At 43.3% G+C, this 19,592-nt stretch overlaps 1 protein-coding gene across 2 annotated transcripts in view; it reads right to left on the reverse strand.

Annotated features, from left to right (window-relative positions):
• dnajc1 (DnaJ (Hsp40) homolog, subfamily C, member 1) overlaps positions 1 to 19,592 on the reverse strand; it is a 253,728-nt gene that overhangs the window by 129,757 nt on the left and 104,379 nt on the right. For both annotated transcript variants that reach the window (XM_043690433.2, XM_087987390.1), the window contains exons 5-6: positions 5,356 to 5,453; positions 376 to 469 (exon numbers count right to left, since the gene is read on the reverse strand). In XM_043690433.2, the coding sequence (XP_043546368.2) occupies positions 376 to 469; positions 5,356 to 5,453 (192 nt within the window). The remainder of the gene's footprint in view (positions 1 to 375; positions 470 to 5,355; positions 5,454 to 19,592) is intronic.

Below are 19,592 nucleotides of genomic sequence, written 5' to 3' on the forward strand. Positions count from 1 at the left end.
TGCTCAAAACATCAATTCTCCTGCTCTTCGGATGCTGCCTGACCTACTGTGCTTTTCCAGCACATTTGTTTGACACTTATTTTTCTATTCAACCTTTTCGAGGATGTTGTTACACACCTCTGGACCAAGTGATACTTGAACTCAGGCATCCCAGTCTCAGGTTACGGACGCTACCAGTGCGCCACAGGAGGGTCCCGCACATTTTTCAATCGTGCACCATATAGAATAATTAATAGGCATTGTTGGTGTTTCATTGCTCCAGGTGTGAAATTGACTCTCTAGAGAGAGTGTTGTTTCAGGACAGAGAGGTAACAAGCTTCATCAATCAAATTAACATTAAAAATAATTAACTTTTAAGATTTCTTCTCATCTTACCTGGCAGCACTGTGGTAATGACTTCAGAAAGAAATAAAACCAAAGTCCTATCTTGCATGGCAACAGGTCTTGCCATTGAGGCTTTTCAACAGATCTGCAGTACAGACACAATAAAACAAAATACAAATTATACCATTTAAAGTAATTCCTTTAAGTGAAATTTTAATGCAACTGAAGCTTATGTTCATCTGTTTCTAGCAGAGAGGTCAACCTCCTAGCTTGATAGTTTGGCAAATTGCCTGTTTATCTCATAGATCCGATGCAAAAAGCAAGACTGTTTAAAAAGGGTGGTAAGGACAAGCCAGGAAACTATAGACCAGTGAGCCTGACGTTGGTAGTGGGCAAGTTGCTGGAAGGAAATCCTGAGGGACAGGATGTACACGTATTTGGAAAAGGCAAGGACTGAAGGGGATAGTCAACATAGCTTTGTGCATGGGAAATCATGTCTCACCAACTTGGTTGAGTTTTGTGAAGAAACAAAGAGGATTAATGAGGGCAGAGCGGTAGATGCAATGTATATGGACTTCAGTAAGGCAAGGTTCCCCGTGGGAGACTGATTAACAAGGTTAGATCTCATGGAATACAGAGAGAACTAGTCATTTGGATACAGAACTGGCTCAAAGGTAGAAGACAGAGGGTGGTAGTGGAGGGTTGTTTTTCAGACTGGAGGCCTGTGACCAGTGGAATGCCACAAGGATTGGTGCTGGGTCCTCTACTTTTTGTCATTTACATAAATGATTTGGATGCGAGCATAAAAGGTACAGTAAGTTTGCAGATGACACCAAAATTGGAGGTGTAGTGGACAGCAAAGAGGGTTACCTCAGATTACAACAGGATCTTGACCAGATGGGCCAATGGGCAGAGAAGTGGCAGATGGAGTTTAATTCAGATCAATGCAAGGTGCTGCATTTTGGGAAAGCAAATCTTAGCAGGACTTATACACTTAATGGTAAGGTCCTAGGGAGTGTTGCTGACCAAACAAAGAGACTTTGGAGTGCAGGTTCACAGCTCCTTGAAAGTGAAGTCGCAGGTAGATAGGATAGTGAAAAAGGAGTTTGGTATGCTTTCTTTTATTGGTCAGAGTATTGAGTACAAGAGTTGGGAGGTCATGTTGCGGCTGTACAGGACATTGGTTAGGCCACTGTTGGAATATTGAGTGCAATTCTGGTCTCCTTCCTATCGGAAAGATGTTGGGAAACTTGAAAGGGTTCAGAAAAGATGTTCAAGGATGGTGCCAGGGTTGGAGGATTTAAGCTATAGGGAGAGGCTGAACAGGCTGGGGCTGTTTTCCCTGGAGTGTCGGAGGCTGAGGGGTGACCCTATAAAGGTTTACAAAATTATGAGGGGCATGGATAGGGTAAATAGACAAAGTCGTTTCCCTGGGATCGGGGAGTCCAGAACTAGAGGGCATAGCTTTAGGGTGAGAGGGGAAAGATATAAAAGAGACCTAGGGGGCAACTTTTTCACACAGATGGTGGTACGGATATGGAACGGGCTGCCAGAGGATGTGGTGGAGTCTGCTACAATTGCAACATTTAAGAGGCATTTGGATGGACATATGAATAGGAAGGATTTGGAGGGATTTAGGCCAGGTGCTGGCAGGTGGGACTAGTTTGGGTTGGGATATCTGGACAGCAGGGACAGGTTGGACCGAAGGGTCTGTTTTCATGCTGTACATCTCAATGACTTTTACTCAATGAGTCATAGATCTCAAGAAGATGACAAGAACGGATCAGAACCGAAAGTCCAAATGTTGTCAGATTGTCTAAAGACTTATACACTTAATGGTAAGGTGCTGGGGAGTGTTGCTGAACAAAGACACCTTGGTGTGCGGGTTCATAGTTCCTTGAAAGTGGAGTCCCAAGGTAGTGAAGAAAGTGTTTGGTGCGCTTGCCATATTGGTCAGTGCATCGAATATAGGAGTTATGAGGTCATGTTGAGCTGTACAGGACATTGATGAGGCCACCTTTGGAATACTGCATTCAATTCTGGTTTCCCCACTACTGAAACAGTGCTGTGAAACTTGAAAAGGTTCTGAAAAGATTTACAAGAATGTGGCCAGGGTGGGATGGTTTGAGCTAAAGGGAGAGGCTGAAGAGGCTGGGGCTATTTACCCTGGAGCATCAGAGGCTGAGGGATGACCTTATAGAGGTTTCTAAAATCATGAAGGGCATGGATAGGACAAATAGTCAGAGGCTATAGCCAGATGCCATGAATTATGTGGTAAATAACTTGCAGATGGCACCAGGGAGCAAGATGTAAGGACAAGTTAGGCCTGTGATGGAATACTCTCACTTGTCTTGACAAGTAGAGCTCCAACAACATCCAAGAAACCGGACACAATGCAGGAGCAAATAGCCTGCTGGAATGGAATGCCATACACCTCCTTCAACACCACTGCATGGTGGCAGCAGTATACAGGGGAACCTCGATTATCCGAGCGAGATGGGCGGACACTATTTCATTTGGATAATCGATCATTCGGTTAAACAATTAAATGCCTTTCCTCTGGGGCTCTGAGTTTCTAAAGTCTGCTCCCCCTTCAGGAGACTGCAGCAGCACACCACATACGTGACCCTGCCCCCGCCCAACACTGTTCCCCCAAGCCTGTCCAACATTTCTTCCCCCCCACACCCCCCCCAACCTGGACCCCCTTCCACCTCTCTGCCTCCTCTCTGAGGCAGTCAGACTGTACACCAACAACAAGACGGCTGCTGCTACTACAGCTGCCTTTGTGGGGCAAGTCTCCAAATACCAAATACACACACATACACCCACTTTTTACTGCAACCTTTTGACAGGTTCCACCTCTGCCTGTACAGGACAATGTTGGAGAGATTATCAGAGGAAGGGGGTTTAGAACTCTAGGGAAAGTGTGGGGAGAGAGATCAGGCGGAAGGTCAGTCATTTGGAGACGATGCCTGTTTAATCACTGTAAACAAAAGATTCAATCACTGCTGGAAACACGTCTTTGATGTAATGTTTCTATCGGGACCTCGAGATCTTCTTCGGATAATCTGATTTTCGGATAATTGGTATTCGGATAATTGAGGTTCTTCTGTATACCATATAGGTGATTCGACTGCAGAAACTTTCAATATTGCCTTCAACAGCGCCTTCCAAACTCTTGATCTCTACCGACTAGAAGATCAAGGGAAGGCGGCACATGTTAGCAACACGATCTGCGGGGTCCCCTTTAAGTCACATACAATCCTGATTTAGAACTATATTGCTACTCCTTCACTGTCACTAGGTCAAAATCTTGGAACTCCTTTTCTATCAGTTTTGCAAGTATACATGTACCACATGAACCATAGAAAGTGGCTCTTCATCTTCCAGGGCAATTAACAATTAGGGAATGAGCAATAAATATGCTTTGCCAGTAATGCTTACATCTCACGAAAGAAAAAACCAAAGATGACACATCAGGTTCATGAGGGGTAAATCAGTGTGAATTGTCTCCAGTTTCCTCTTTTGAAGTCCTTGTATATGGATGTGGATTGAAGTCAGCATCAAAGCCGAGCTGTCATATGATCTACAGTTGCACAGCCTGTTAATGCTTACTGTGGAGGCTTACATGAGAATAATGGCCACTAGGTGCCCACAAAATAATATCTCAAGATATCAGACATACAAACAGACCTGATCTTTCTCTGCACCTTCTCTGTAACTGTAACATTATACTCTGCAATCTGTCCTGTTACTCTGATGCATTTATGTAAGGTCTGGTTAGCACACAAAACATATTTTCTCAACTGTATCTCGGTACACGACAATAATAAATCAAATAAATATACTTAACAATACAAACTCTGAAGAAGATACCAAGAAGTGCACATCTCTAGTAATGTGAAATAAACTTGCTACTTTTATATTTTTTTAAAAATTACACCACTTTCTATTTTCCCATTACCTATCCACCATCTACAAAGCACAATTCACGCTTATGATGAATATTCTTCACATGCCTTGATGGTTGCAGTTCCAAGTAGCACTCAAGAAGCTCAACATCATCCAGGCAGCCACTTTGGATGGTACCACATCCACCACCTTCAACATAATTGGACAGTGGCAGCACTGTGTACCATCTACAAGATGTACTGCAGTAACTCACCAAAATTCCTTCGACAAACCCACAATGTCAATCATTTAGAAGGATAGGGGCAACAGATGCATGAAAACATACAAGTTCCCCTCTAAGCCACACACCATTCTCACTTGGAACTGTACCATCATTCCTTCACGGAAGGAAAGTCCTGGAGCTCCCTTCCTCATGACACTGTGGGTGAAACTACATCCTATGGACAGCAGTGATTCAAAATGGCAACTCAGTACCATCTTTTCCAAGGCAATTATAGATGCATGATAAATGCTGACCTAACCAGTTATGCCCACAGCCCATGAATAAATAAAAAAGCACACCAGTTTACTTCAATACCCTCAATTTTAAAACTTGATTGGCATTGTTTAGTAGTTTAATTTTATTTTTGGCTGGTTCGTTAAAAAATGTTTTCAGAAAACAACCAAGAAAGATTGAAGGCACCATCAGTGTGTCATGAACTAGAAGACAGTAGACATGACAGATGGAAGCAGAGAATGTTTGATGTGAAACTGAGAAAGGCTGGCAACATGGGGAGTAGAGAAACAATAAAGAAAATGGTAACACCACCTGAAAAGGATTAGACGAAAGTGACACTGTCCAGAGGATTTTTAACATTCCTCACACTAATTTAAGATGATTATGAATTATACCTTCAAGCTAAAAAAAACATAGCCCACTCCACTTCTGGACTTAGAATACTTATCAATATAAACCAGCAAAATATAACTTTTAAAAGTATGTATGAATTTAATATCAATTTTATTTTCAATTATAAATAATTATTGGCAATAATATTTAACTGTTTCAAAAAACAATAGTTAAAAAAAGAGTATTCAAGAAACCTCACCGCCAAACATTCAAGTATTTGGCAATGTTACCTCTCATTTTTCTCAGGAACACCAGCTTTTCCTTCATCTAAAGATTTACCACTTGCTTTTTTCTTTTTCTCTCTCTTTTTTCTGGTAAGAAGATCATCCTGAAAACAGAAACAAGATAACAGGTGACTGCCGAATAATATTTTATGCAGGGCTGCTACAAGGATCTAAACATGAAATATCAGTTCTTCTCTACAAACGTATTGCCCTGGAAATCATCTAACAATATCATCTGTCTCTCATAGTAAGTTCAGTGTTTGTCAAGTAGGTGTTTAAACATCAGCTATCAGTCATCTACAATTCCACAGCAATCAATGCCTCCAAGAATTGAAACAATTCAATTCTTTCTCTCAACCAACTCTGAGTCCCACCTCTGCCACCATTATTGATACTACTCAACTCAGGAGTCACCAGATTTAGCACAGCAATAGGTAATGGCTAAATTACATTAGCAGATCTGTAAAAAGTTCTAATTCTGCGGCTGGACAGCTGATTAATATTTGCTTTGAGCAAGATGATAAAATAAAAATCCACAGAATGAGAGAGATAAATACTCTAGTGGTTGCACTTTGGGTACCTATCCAAAAATCTTCCAGTTAAAATTGTTCCAAGAGCAAGCATAAAGAACATTTACCACAATTAAAAACAGCTTAAGTGAAACTGTTCTGTTACTAATTGAATCAGTGTTAGAACAATATTCATGAGCTGGCCAATGCTAAATACTACTACACAAATTAAGTCATCCAACATGTGTAATGCTTCAATGCCACTAGACAATTTTTAGAATTCAAACAGATTTATCTTTATTTGAGCCCTGCATTTCCACACTGGACTACACAATTATCTAACATAAGAATGCTACCTGCTTATAGTTTTGGAATATAGAGAATTGTTACTTTTGTAACAATATAACAACATTGTGTTGGGTGACACTGCCACTGTGCTGCAGCAGATATTTAAAATTACAAGAATTAACATAGATAGAGAAACAAAACATTGTTTTCCAAAACACAGCTATATTTATTTGTGTAATCCATATACACCACATCAACTGGTTTACTCTCATCTACTTGTTTGGTCACCTTCTCAAAGAACTCAATAAGGTTTGTGTAGTTTGCTTCAACTCAGGTATGTTTTGGAGAGTGACTCTTAAATGGCATCACCAAGCATATTTGCACCACTTTAATATGATGTGAGAAACATCGTTTTACTCATCGGTCTTTTATGCTGCCCTGGCTAGTTCAGTTAATACATACTTTAAAGCTATTCTGAAGCTGTAACACTTTGAAGAAATATAATGCAGTAGGTATTCAAAGGATCGTTCTTCGCCATTTCAGACAACTCCAGCAGAACGTAACCGCCAAACACATCTTCCCCTTACTCCGTCTGCATTTCACAGGGATCATTCCCTCCGGGTCACCCTAGCCCATTCCACAACCACCACCACCCTCCTCCCTCTCCACGACACCTTCCCAAGTAGCCACATAAGATGCAATACATGCCCCTTCACCTCTTCCCTGCTCACCATGCAAAGGCCTAAACAGTCTTCCCAGGTAAAGCAGCATTTCACCTGTACTTATTTCAATCTTGCGTATTATATTCAATGCACCCAATGTGTCCTACCCTACATTGCAGAAACCAAACACAGACTGGGTGACCTCTTTGCGTAACACCTCCAGTCTGTGCACAAGCAGGACCCTGACCTTCCCATAGCCGATCATTTCAACACAGCGTCTTGTTCACATGCTCACATGTCTGTCCTCGGCATGCTGCAATGTTCAAGTGAATCACAGCACAAACTGGAGGAATGACAACTCACCTTCAGACGAGGTACTTTACTATGTCTGGACTTATCGAGTTCAAACCTTTAAATTGTGAACCATTTCTTTCCTTTCTTTTAGCTTGTTATCATGTCCTCCCCTACCCCCAGCCCACTTATTGTCCTTTCAAGTCTGGCAGGAGACATACTATGTTCTGCCATTCTCACATTCCGATCACAATGTAAATTACTAACATCCTTTCTCCACTTGCACCCTACACCCACTACCCCCACAATCACCCCTCTCAAATTATAGCATAATTTGTTGCTGCAGTAGGTAACTATTTGGATCTAAATGAAATTGGTTTTAAATATAAATTACTCTCCATTTCCATCAACAAAAACTTGTGCCCTGGAACATAGTGTAAAGAACAAAAGAACTACAGATACTGGAATCCAAAGGAGACAAGCAGGAGGCTGGAAGAACATCGCAAGCCAGGCAGCATCAGGAGGTGGAGAAGTCAATGTTTTGGGTATAACCCAAAAAAAAACAAACAGAGGATAACAAAGAGAGAAATAAGGAGAGGAGAGGATCAAATATGAAGGTAGGCTCACCAGTAATATTAGAAATGATAGTAAAAGTTTCTTTCAATACATAAGAAACAAACGACAGGCAAGAGTAGACATTGGGCCACTTCAAACTGATGCTGGAAGTCTAGTGATGGGAGATAAGGAAATAGCAGGAGAACTTAATAAGTACTTTGCATCAGTCTTCACAGTGGAAGACATGAGTAATATCCCAACAATTAAAGGGAGTCAGGGGGCTGAGTTGAGTATGGTTGCCATTACAAAAGAGAAAGTGCTAGAAAAGCTAAAAGGTCTTAAAATTGATAAATCTCCTGGCCCTGATGGGTTACATCCTAGAGTTCTAAGGGAGGTGGCTGAGGAAATAGCGGAAGCGTTGGTTGAGATCTTTCAAAAATCACTGGAGTCGGGGAAAGTCCTGGATGATTGGAAGATCGCTGTTGTAACCCCCTTGTTCAAGAAAGGATCAAGGCAAAAGATGGAAAATTATAGGCCAATTAGCCTAACCTCGGTTGTTGGTAAAAAAAGGCAAGGATGAGGTTTCTAAATTCTCGGAAGAGCAGGGTCGGATTAGAACAAGTCAACATGGATTTAGTAAGGGGAGGTCGTGCCTGACAAACCTGTTGGAGTTCTTTGAAGACGTGACAAGTAGGTTAGACCAGGGAAACCCAGTGGATGTTATCTACCTAGACTTCCAAAAGGCCTTTGAGGCTGCTGAGCAAGGTGAGGGCCCATGGTGTTCGAGGTGAGCTACTTGTATGGATTGAGGATTGGCTGTCTGACAGGAGGCAGAGAGTTGGGATAAAAGGTTCTTTTTCGGAATGGCAGCCGGTGACAAGCAGTGTCCCGCAGGGTTCAGTGTTGGGGCCGCAGCTGTTCACATTATGTATTAATGATCTGGATGAAGGGACTGGGGGCATTCTAGCGAAGTTTGCCGATGATACAAAGTTAGGTGGACAGGCAGGTAGTACTGAGGAAGTGGGGAGGCTGCAGAAAGATCTAGACAGTTTGGAAGAGTGGTCCAGGAAATGGTTGATGGAATTCAATGTGAGCAAATGCGAGGTCTTGCACTTTGAGAAAAAGAATAGAAGCATGGACTACTTTCTAAATGGTGAGAAAATTCGTAAAGCCAAAGTACAGAGGGATCTGGGAGTGCTAGTTGAGGATTCTCTAAAGGTAAACATGCAGGTTGAGTCCGTGATTAAGAAAGCGAATGCAATGTTGTCAATTATCTCAAGAGGGTTGGAATATAAAAGCACTGTTATGCTACTGAGACTTTATAAAGCTCTGGTTAGGCCCCATTTGGAGTACTGTGTCCAGTTTTGGTCCCCACACCTCAGGAAGGACATACTGGCACTGGAACGTGTCCAGCGGAGATTCACACGGATGATCCCTGGAATGGTAGATCTAACATATGAGGAATGGCTGAGGATCCTGGGATTATATTCATTGGAGTTTAGAAGATTAAGGGGAGATCTAATAGAAACTTACAAGATAATACATGGCTTGGAGAGGGTGGACGCTAGGAAATTGTTTCCGTTAGGCGAGGAGACTAGGACCCGTGGATACAGCCTTAGAATTAGAGGGGGTAAATTCAGAACAGAAATGCGGAGACATTTCTTCAGCCAGAGTGGTGGGCCTGTGGAATTCATTGCCACAGAGTGCAGTGGAGGCTGGGACGCTAAATGTCTTCAAGGCAGAAATTGATAAATTCTTGATGTCACAAGGAATTAAGGGCTACGGGGAGAATGCGGGTAAGTGGAGTTGAAATGCCCATCAGCCATGATTGAATGGCGGAGTGGACTCGATGGGCCAAATGGCCTTCATTCCGCTCCTATGTCTTATGGTCTAAAAAAACCCTTCTTCAGGCCTGGGATCGGGGCTAGGGGAGCTGAAGATAAAGGGGTGTGGGGAAAGGGAGCGGAGTGCTGAGGTAGTGATAGGTGAACATAGGTACCAGGTTGGTTGATAGGAAGAATGAATCTTGTTGTTGGGTGAAAGGAAGGGTCAGTAAGTGGAATGAAAGGGAGGAGGTAGAGCTGGAAAGGGAGTCGGGGGGTGGGAAGGGAGGTAACTTGAAATTGGAGAACTCAAATGTCGAGTCCTCTGGGCTGTGGACTGCTCAGGCGGACGATGAGATGTTGTTCCTCCAATGTGCAGTCTGATTCTCTGTAGCAATGGAGGAGGCCATGGATCTTCATGTCGGAGCAGGAATGGGAAGAGGAATTGAAATGGGACAGTGACTGGGAGGTCAGGTTACGGGCCCAGCTGAGATGTTTGGCTAAACGGTGTCCTTAGTTTACATTTGCTCTCACTTATGTAGAGAAGACCATATCGGGAGCACCGGATACAATTAACTAGAACATACAACATTACAGCGCAGTACAGGTCCTTCGACCCTTGATGTTAAGCCGATCTGTCATACCAATCTGAAGCCCATCTAACCTACACTATTCCATGTACGTCCATTTGCTTGTCCAATGACAACTTAAATGTACTTAAAGTTGCCGAATCTACTACCATTGCAGGCAAAGCATTCCATACCCTTACTACTTTCAGAGTAAAGAAACTACCTCTGACATCTGTCCTATATCTATCACTCCTCAATTTAAAGCTATGCCCCCTTGTGCTCGCCGTCACTATACTAGGAAAAAGACTCTTCCTGTCCACCTATCTAATCCTCTGATTATCTTATATGTCTCTATTAAGTCACCTCTCAACCTTCTTCTCTCCAAAGAAAGCAGCCTCAAGTCCCTCAGCCTTTCCTCGTACGACCTTCCCTCCATACCAGGCAACATCATAGTAAATCTCCTCTGCACCCTTTCCAAAGCTTCCACATCCTTCTTATAATGCGGTGACCAGAACTGTACACAATACTCCAAGTGCGGCCACACCAGAGTTTTGTACAGCTGTAGCATAACCTCATGGTTCCGGAACTCGATCCCTCTATTAATAAAAGCTAAAACACTGTATGCCTTCTTAACAACCCTGTCAACCTGGGTGGCAACTTTCAAGGATCTGTGTACATGGACACTGAGATCTCTCTGCTCATCTACACTATCAAGAATCTTACCATTAGCCCAGTACTTTGCATTCCGGTTACTCCAACCAAAGTGGATCACCTCACACTTGTCCGCATTAAACTCCATTTGCCACCTCTCAGCCCAGCTCTGCAGCTTATCCATGTCTCTCTGTAACTTACAACATCCTTCGTCACTATCCACAACTCCACCGACATTAGTGTTGTCTGCAAATTTACTAACCCACCTTTCTACACCCTCATCTAGGTCGTTTATAAAAATGACGAACAGCAGTGGACCCAACACCGACTCTTGCAGTACACCACGAGTAACTGTACTCCAGGGTGAACATTTCCCATCAACCACCACCCTCTGTCTTCTTTCAGCTAGCCAGTTACTGATCCAAACTGCTACATCTCCCACAATCCCATTCCTCTGCATTTTGTACAATAGCCTACTGTGGGGAACCTTATCGAATGCCTTGCTGAAATCCATATATACCACATCAACCGGTTTACTCTCATCTACCTGTTTGGTCACCTTCTCAAAGAACTTAATAAGGTTTGTGAGACATGACCTACTCTTCACAAAACCTTGCTGACTATCCCTAATCAAATTATTCTTTTCTAGATGATTATAAATCCTATCTCTTATAACCTTTTCCAACACTATACCAACAACTGAAGTAAGGCTCACTGGTCTATAATTACCAGGGCTGTCTCTACTCCCCTTCTTGAACAGGGGAACCACATTCGCTATCCTCCAGTCTTCTGGCACTATTCCTGTAGACAATGACGATTTAAAGATCAATGCCAAAGGCTCGGCAATCTCCTCCCTGGCTTCCCAGAGGATCCTAGGATAAATCCCATCTGGCCCAGGGGACTTCTCTATTTTCACACTCTGCAGGATTTCTAATACCTCTTCCTTGTGAACCTCAATCCCACCTAGTCTAGTAGCCTGTATCTCAGTATTCTCCTCGACAACATTGTCGTTTTCTAGAGTGAATACTGTTGAAAAATATTCATTTAGTGCTTCCCCTATCTCCTCTGACTCCACACACAACTTCCCACTACTATCCTTGATTGGCCCTAATCTTACTCTCGTCATTCTTTTATTCCTTAAATACCGATAAAAAGCCTTAGGGTTTACCCTGATCCTATCCGCCAACAACTTCTCATGTCTCCTCCTGGCTCTTCTGAGCTCTCTCTTTAGGTCTTTCCTGGCTACCTTGTAACCCTCAAGCGCCCTAACTGAGCCTTCACATCTCATTCTAACATAAGCTTTCTTCCTCTTGACCAGAGACTCCACTTCCTTCATAAACCACGGCTCCCGCGCTCTACAGCTTCCTCCCTGCCTGACAGGTACATACTTATCTAGGACACTCAGGAGCTTTTCCTCGAATAAGCTCCACATTTCTAATGTGCCCAGCCCCTGCAGTTTCCTTCCCCATCCTATGCTTCCTAAATCTTGCCTAATCTCATCGTAATTGTGGGCGGCACGGTGGCACAGTGGTTAGCACTGCTGCCTCACAGCGCCAGAGACCCGGATTCAATTCCCGCCTCAGGCGAATGACTGTGTGGTGTTTGCACATTTTCCCTGTGTCTGCGTGGTTTTTCACTGGGTGCTCCGGTTTCCCTCCCACAGTCCAAAAATGTGCGGGTTAGGTGAATTGGCCATGCTAAATTGCCTGTAGTGTTAGGTGAAGGGGTAAATGTAGGGGAATGGGTCTGGGTGGGTTGCGCTTCGGCAGGTTGGTGTGGACTTGTTGGGCCGAAGGGCCTGTTTCCACACTGTTAGTAATCTAATTGCCTTTTCCCCAGCAGTAACTCTTGCCCAGTGGTATACACCAATCCCTTTCTATCACTAAAGTAAACATAACAGAATTGTGATCGCTATCAAAGTGCTCACCTACTTCCAAGGTTCCAACTAGGTTGTAGGAGAGGCAGGTGAACCTCTGCCTCACCTGGAAGGACTGTTTGGGGCCCTAGATGGAGGTGAGGCAGATGGTATGCCAGCAGGTGTTGCATCTTTTACAGTTGCACGAGAAGATAGGGGAGTGTCTGGCATGAACCAAGGAATGACGAAGTGAGCGGTCTTTGTGGAAGGCAGAGAGGGATGGGATGGGGAAGATATTCTTCGTGATGGGGTCTAGTTGAAGATGGCAGAAGTGCTTAAGGATGATAGATTGGATGTGGAGACTGATGGGGTGGTAGGTGAGGACAAGTGGTCCCTGTCTTTTTTACGTTTAGAGTGGGGGGGCATTTAGAGCAGTGGAACAGGAAATGGAGGAGGTGCAGGTGGATGGCTGTCAGGATAACAGAGGGGGGAAAGCACATTGTTCAAAATAGGTGGGCACCTGAGATGCCAGACAGCTCCTCATCCAAGCAGATGCAACGGAGATGAAGGAATTGGGAAAACGGGATAGAGTTCTCACAGGATATGAGTAGGAGGAAGCTAAGTCCACCTAGTTATGGGAGTCTATAGGTTTACAGTACATGTCCATCAGTAGTCTATTGCTGGAGATGGAAACAAAGAGGTCAAGAAACAGGAGGGAGGTGTCCAAGATAGAGCATGTGAATATAAGGGCAGGTTGGAATTTATTGGCGAAGGCAGTTTACTGCTCCTAGTTCAGCCTGGGTGCAGGATGTACTGACGCAGTCATCGATGTAATGGCAGAAGAGCTGGGGAATTGTGCTCGTGTAGGTACTGAAGAGGGACTGTTTGACGTAGCTGACGAACAGGCAGGCATAGCTGGGACCCATGCAGGTGCCCATGGCCACCCCTGGGTTTGAAGGAAATGGAAAGAGTTGAAGGAAAAGTTATTGAGGGTGAGGATTAATTCGGTGAGGCGGAGCAGGGTATTGGTGGAAGGGGACTGGATGTGAACAGGCCATACTGTCTACCTGTGTTCACCTATCACTACCTCAACACTCCACACCCAAAACCCTCCCCCAGCCCTCCTTTATCTGCAGCTCCCCTCACCCCCCAGTTCTGAAGAAGGGTTTTAACTGAAACGTTGACTTCTCTACCTCCTGATATTGCCTGGATTGATGTGTTCTTCCAGCCTGAAACACAGAGTGTGATCAGGCTTCAAGAGTCACTGAATGTACACTCAAATCAACAGAATGGTTTTCTTTTCTCATACATTTTAGTATATTAAAGAAATCTCCTCACACCTATGACTCCAGCAGCTCAGTTTCTAATGTTTTTTGACTAGCACCCAAAGCTAGCTCTCAGTTAATGTTTTTTAATTCATTCACAGGATGAGGACATCGCTGGCTGGACTCATCCCTAATTGCCCAGATGACAGTTAAAAGTCAACCACATTGCTGTGGGTCTGGAGTCACATGTCAACCAGATCAGGTTAAGGATGGCAGATTTCCTTCCCAGGTGAACCTGATGGGGTTTTCTTGCCCTCGTGATAATTGACAATGGTTTCATGGCCAGCATTGCGCTCTTAATTCCAGGATTTTTTTAATTGAACCCAGATCCCCAGAACATTACTTTTGTTTCTGGATGAACAATCCAATGACAATACCATCATCTCCCCAGTTAAATCTTAAAAATTGTTTGCACTTTCTGCCATACTGCAAATTAGGAAGAACTACAAGAGAGAAAATAAATAAGTTAAAGATTTAAAATTTACTTTGGAAAGCAAAATGGCTAACAAACATAGCAGCTTTTACTTGTTAAAACATGCCAAGCCACCTTCAAAAGCACTATTCAAAAACCACACAGAAGGAGCAAATACCTGAGAACTTGCTGCCTACCTATTCTACTCTTAAGCCACACATCACATTGACCTGGAATTATATTGTCATTTCATCAGTATCACTGGTCACAAACTTGGAACTCCTTTTCTAAGAGCACTGACAGTCCCTATACTGCTTGGACGAAACAATTCGCCAACATGTTCTCAAGAGCAATAAATTCTAGTCTTGCCAACAATACTCACAGTCCATGAGAATAATTAGCATAATAAAACAAATATTGATTACTTATGACAAATCTTTACTCAAAATAATGTTCAATTGTCTATATACACAAGCTAAAGTTTATTGCCGCTCTAGCATAAATTGCAGTGTGTGGGTGCATCATTACAACAGTATCCAGTGCAACAGGTCCGAAGAAACCAGAAAATCCCGGGAAACTGGACATTTTAGTCAGCATTATAGACTGTGTCAAGGAAAATGACCAAAAAGGAATTTTAAGAATAATTTTCTTTATCAATATGATTTAACTCTGTTTCTCCCACCTCATTAAGATTGAAAGATTTTCAAACCAACATTGAAAACTTTTGCAATATTCCAGCAATACAGGATGCAAACAAAAACTCAGGTTTACAACAGACATACATTTCAGCAGACAATACTTTTAGAATCTTACCGAACACAAGAATTAGGGAATGGCTTGGGCTGCCCTGATGTTTCAGGCCTCCCAAGCAAAATAGAACAGGAAAACAGTTTTAGATTAGCAGCTTGAAGGTAATAACATTTTGGTCTGTCTCCATCCACTGACCCAAAAGTGACTGCTCAGTAATCCTTGAATACCTCTGAATGACCTATTGAAAACCTCAAGCATTTCCTCTATCACTTGGCAGGATTGAATTTGGCAACTATTTGGAAATATGTCATCTAATTGTCATAATTCACATGGCACTTAGAGTCAATAGAGATGTGCAGCTCGGAAACAGGCCCTTCGGTCCAACTCATCCATGCCAACAAGATATCCTCAGATTAATCTAATCACATTTGCCAGCACTTGGCCCATATCACTCTAAACTCTTACTATTCATGTACTCTATAAAGGTTACCCCTCAGCCTCTGACACTCCAGAAAAAAAAACAGTCCTAGTCTATTCAGCCTCTCCCTATAGCTCAAATTCTCTGACCCTGGCAACGTCCTTGTAAATCTTTTCTGAACACATTCAAGTTTCACAACATCCTTCCTATGGAAAGGAGACCAGAATTGCACACAATATTCCAAAAGCGGCTAACCAGTGTCTTGTACAAGCACAACATGACCTCCCAAGTCCTGTACTCAATGTTTTAACCATTAAAGGAAAATATACTAAGAGTCTTCCTCACTATTCTATCTGAGACTCCACTTTCAAGGAACTATGAGCCTGCACTCCAAGGTCTCTCTGTTCAGCAACACTCTCCAGAAGCTTACAATTAAGTGTATAAGTCGTGCCCTCATTTGTCTTTCCAAGGTGCATCTAAATGCACTTATCTAAATTAATCTAAATTTATCTAAATTAAACTCCACCTGCCACTCCTCAAGCCCATTGGCCCATCTGATCAAGATGCCATTGTAATCGGAGGTAACCTTCTTCGTTGTTCACTACACCTCCAATTTTGGTGTCATCTGCAAACTTACCAACTGTATCTCCTATGTTCACATCCAAATCATTTGTATAAGTGACAAAACTCAATAGGCCTAGCACCGATCCTTGTGGCACACCGCTGGTAACAGGCCTCCATTTTGAAAAGCAACCCTTCACCACCACCTATCTTTTACCTTCCAGACAGCTCTGTATCCAAGTAGCTAGTTCTCCCTGTATTCCACGTGATCTAACCTTGCTAACCACTCTACCATCAGAAACCTCGCTGAAAGCCTTACTGAAGTCCATACAGATCACATCCACCGCTCTGCCCTCAGCAATCCTCTTTGTTACTTCTTCAAAAAACTCAATCAAGTTCATGAGACATGATTTCCCACACACGAAGCTATGTTGACCATCCCTAATCAGTCCTTGCCTTTCTAAATGCACGTAAATACTGTCAGATTCACTGGTTCCTGGCTTTTCCTTACCCCTTTCTTAAATAGTGGCACCATATTGGCCACCTCCAGCCTTCTGGCACTTCAAATATCTCGCCAAGGGCCCAGCAATCACTTCCCTAGCTTCCCACAGAGTCCTAGAGTACACCTGATCAGGTCCTGGGGATTTATCCACTTCTATGTACTTTAAGGCATCCAGCATCTCCTCCTCTGTAATATGGATGTCACCATCTATTTCCCCACATTCTGTCTGTCCCATGTCCTTCTCCACAGTAAACACTGATGCAAAATACTTGCTTAGTATCCCCTCCATCTCCTGTGGTTCTTCGCTGATCTTTAAGGGGCCTATTCTCTCCCTAGTTACCCTTTTGTCCTGAATGTTTGATTCTCCTTAACTCTATCTACCGAAGCTACCTCATGTCGCCTTTTTACCGTCCTGATTTCCCTCTTAATTCCTGCTGCGTTTATACTCCAAGGATCTGGATGTAGGTTTGCTCTCTGAGCTGGAAGGTTCATTTCCAGACATTTCATCACCCTACTAGAGAACGTCTTCAGTGGGCTTCAGGCGAAACACTGCTGATAATTCCTGCTGTCTATTTATATTTTTGGGTTTCTTTGGATTGGTGATGTCATTTCCTGTGGTGAAGTCACTTCCTGTTCTTTTTCTCAGGGGTGGTAGATGGGGCCTACCTCAATGTGTTTGTTGATGGCATTCCAACCGGAACTCTGTGCTTCTAGGACTTCTTGTGCGTGTCTTTGTTCGGCTTGTCCGAGGGTGGATGCGTTGGCCCAGTCAAAGTGGTATCCTTTCTTATCTGTATGTAAGGGTACTAGTGAGAGAGGGTCATGTCGTTTTGTAGCTAGTTGGTGTTCATGTATCCTGGCGGCTAGTTTTCTGCCTGTTTGTCCAATGTAGTGTTTGTTGCTGCCCTACTACGATATAGTTGAGGCTAGTAGAGTGACAAAACATCTAGAAATGAACCTTCCAGCTCAGTGAGCAAACCTACATCCAGAACCTCAATCGGAGCTACAAATCTTCCAAAAACCCACTAAGACTCTAAGAATTCACTCAATTTCTGCTGTCTATACCTGACATATGCTTCCTTCTTTTTCTGAACCAAATAGAGTCCTAGAGATGTACAGAATAGAAACAGACGCTTCAGTCCAACCCATCCATGCCGACCAGATATCCCAACCCAATCTAGTCCCACCTGCCAGCACCCTGCCCATATCCCTCCAAACCCTTCCTATTCATATATCCATTCAAATGCCTCTTAAATGTTGCAATTGTTCCAGCCTCCACCACTTCCTCTGGCAGCTCATTCCATACACGTACCACCTTGTGTGTGAAAACGTTGCCCGTTGGATCTCTTTTATATCTTTCCCCTCTCACCCTAAACCTACACCCTCTAGTTCTGGACTCCCCGACCCCAGGGAAAAGACTTTGCATATTTACCCTATCCATGCCCCTCATAATTTTGTAAACCTCTTCAGCCTGTTCAGCCTCTCCCTATAGCTCAAATCCTCCAACCCTGGCAACATCCTTGTAAATCTTTTCTGAACCCTTTTAAGTTTCCCAACATCTTTCCAATAGGAAGGAGACCAGAATTGCACGCAATATTCCAACAGTGGCCTAACCAATGTCCTGTACAGCCACAAAATGATCTCCCTCTGACCAATAAAAGAAAGCATACCAAACGCCTTCTTCACCATCCTATCTACCTGCGACTCCACTTTTAAGGTGCTGTGAACCTGCACTCCAAGGTCGCTTTGTTCAGCAACACTCCCTAGGACCTTTCCATGAAGTGGATAAGTCCTGCTAAGATTTGCCTTCCCAAAATGCAACACCTTGCATTTATCTGAATTAAACTCCATCTGCCACCTCTCTGCCCATTGGCCCATCTGGTACAGATCCTGTTGTAATCTGCGGTAACCCTCTTCACTGTCCACTACACCTTCAATTTTGGTGTCATCTACAAATTTACTAACTATACCTCTTGTGCTCGCATCCAAATCATTTATGAAAATGACTAAAAGTAGAGGACCCAGCATCGATCCTTGTGGCACTCCACTGGGTCACAGGCCTCCAGTCTGAAAAAGAACCCTCCACCACCACCCTCTGTCTTCTATCTTTGAGCCAGAGCAATTCCTACACCTACCAGCCTTGCCTTTCACCCGAACAGGGAATATATTGTCTCTGGACTCTCGTTATCTCATTTTTGAAGGCTTCCCATTTTCCAGCTGTCCTTTCACTTGCGAACATCCACACCCAATCAGCTTTTGAAAGTTCTTGCCTAATACCATTAAAATCAATCTTCTTCCAATTTAGAATTTAAACTTTTAGATCATGTCTAACCTTTCCCATCACTATTTTAAAACTAATAGAATTATGGTCGCTGGCCCCAAAGTGCTCCCCCGCTGACACCTCAGTCACTTGCCCTGCCTTACTTCCTAAGAGTAGGTGAAGTTTTCCATCTTCTCTAGTAAGGTACATCCACATACTGAATCTGAAAATTTTCTTGTACACACTGAACAAATTCCTTTCATCCATACCCTTAACACTATGACAGTCCCAGTCAACGTTTCGAAAGTTAAAATCTCCTATCATTACCACCCTATTATTCTCACAGGTAACAGATCTCCCACAAATCTGTTTCTCAATTTCCCGCTGACTATTGTGTTTGGTGGGGGGGGGTCCACAGTACAATCCAAATAAGCTGACCTGCATTTTCTTATTTCTCAGTCCCACCCAAGTGACTTTCCTGGACGTATTCCATGCAACATCCTCCTTAATTACAGCCGTAACGTTATCCCTTATTAAAAACGCCACTCTCCTCCTCCCTTGCCCCCCTTTTCTATCATTCCATTGCATTAGTATCCTGGAACATTAAGCTGTCAGTCCAGCCCATCCCTGAGCCACATCTTTGTAATTGCTATGATATTCCAGTAGAGAAAGTGAGGACTGCAGATGCTGGAGATCAGAGCTGAAAATGTGTTGCTGGAAAAGCGCAACAGGTCAGGTAGCATCCAAGGAGCAGGAGAATCGACGTTTATATTCCAGTATCTAACCATGCCTGGAGTTCATCTGCCTTCCCT

This window comes from Chiloscyllium plagiosum, unplaced genomic scaffold (assembly GCF_037043375.1).
Source record: "Chiloscyllium plagiosum isolate Xiang-an unplaced genomic scaffold, Cpla_swu_hap1 HiC_scaffold_5, whole genome shotgun sequence".
NCBI lineage: Eukaryota > Metazoa > Chordata > Chondrichthyes > Orectolobiformes > Hemiscylliidae > Chiloscyllium > Chiloscyllium plagiosum.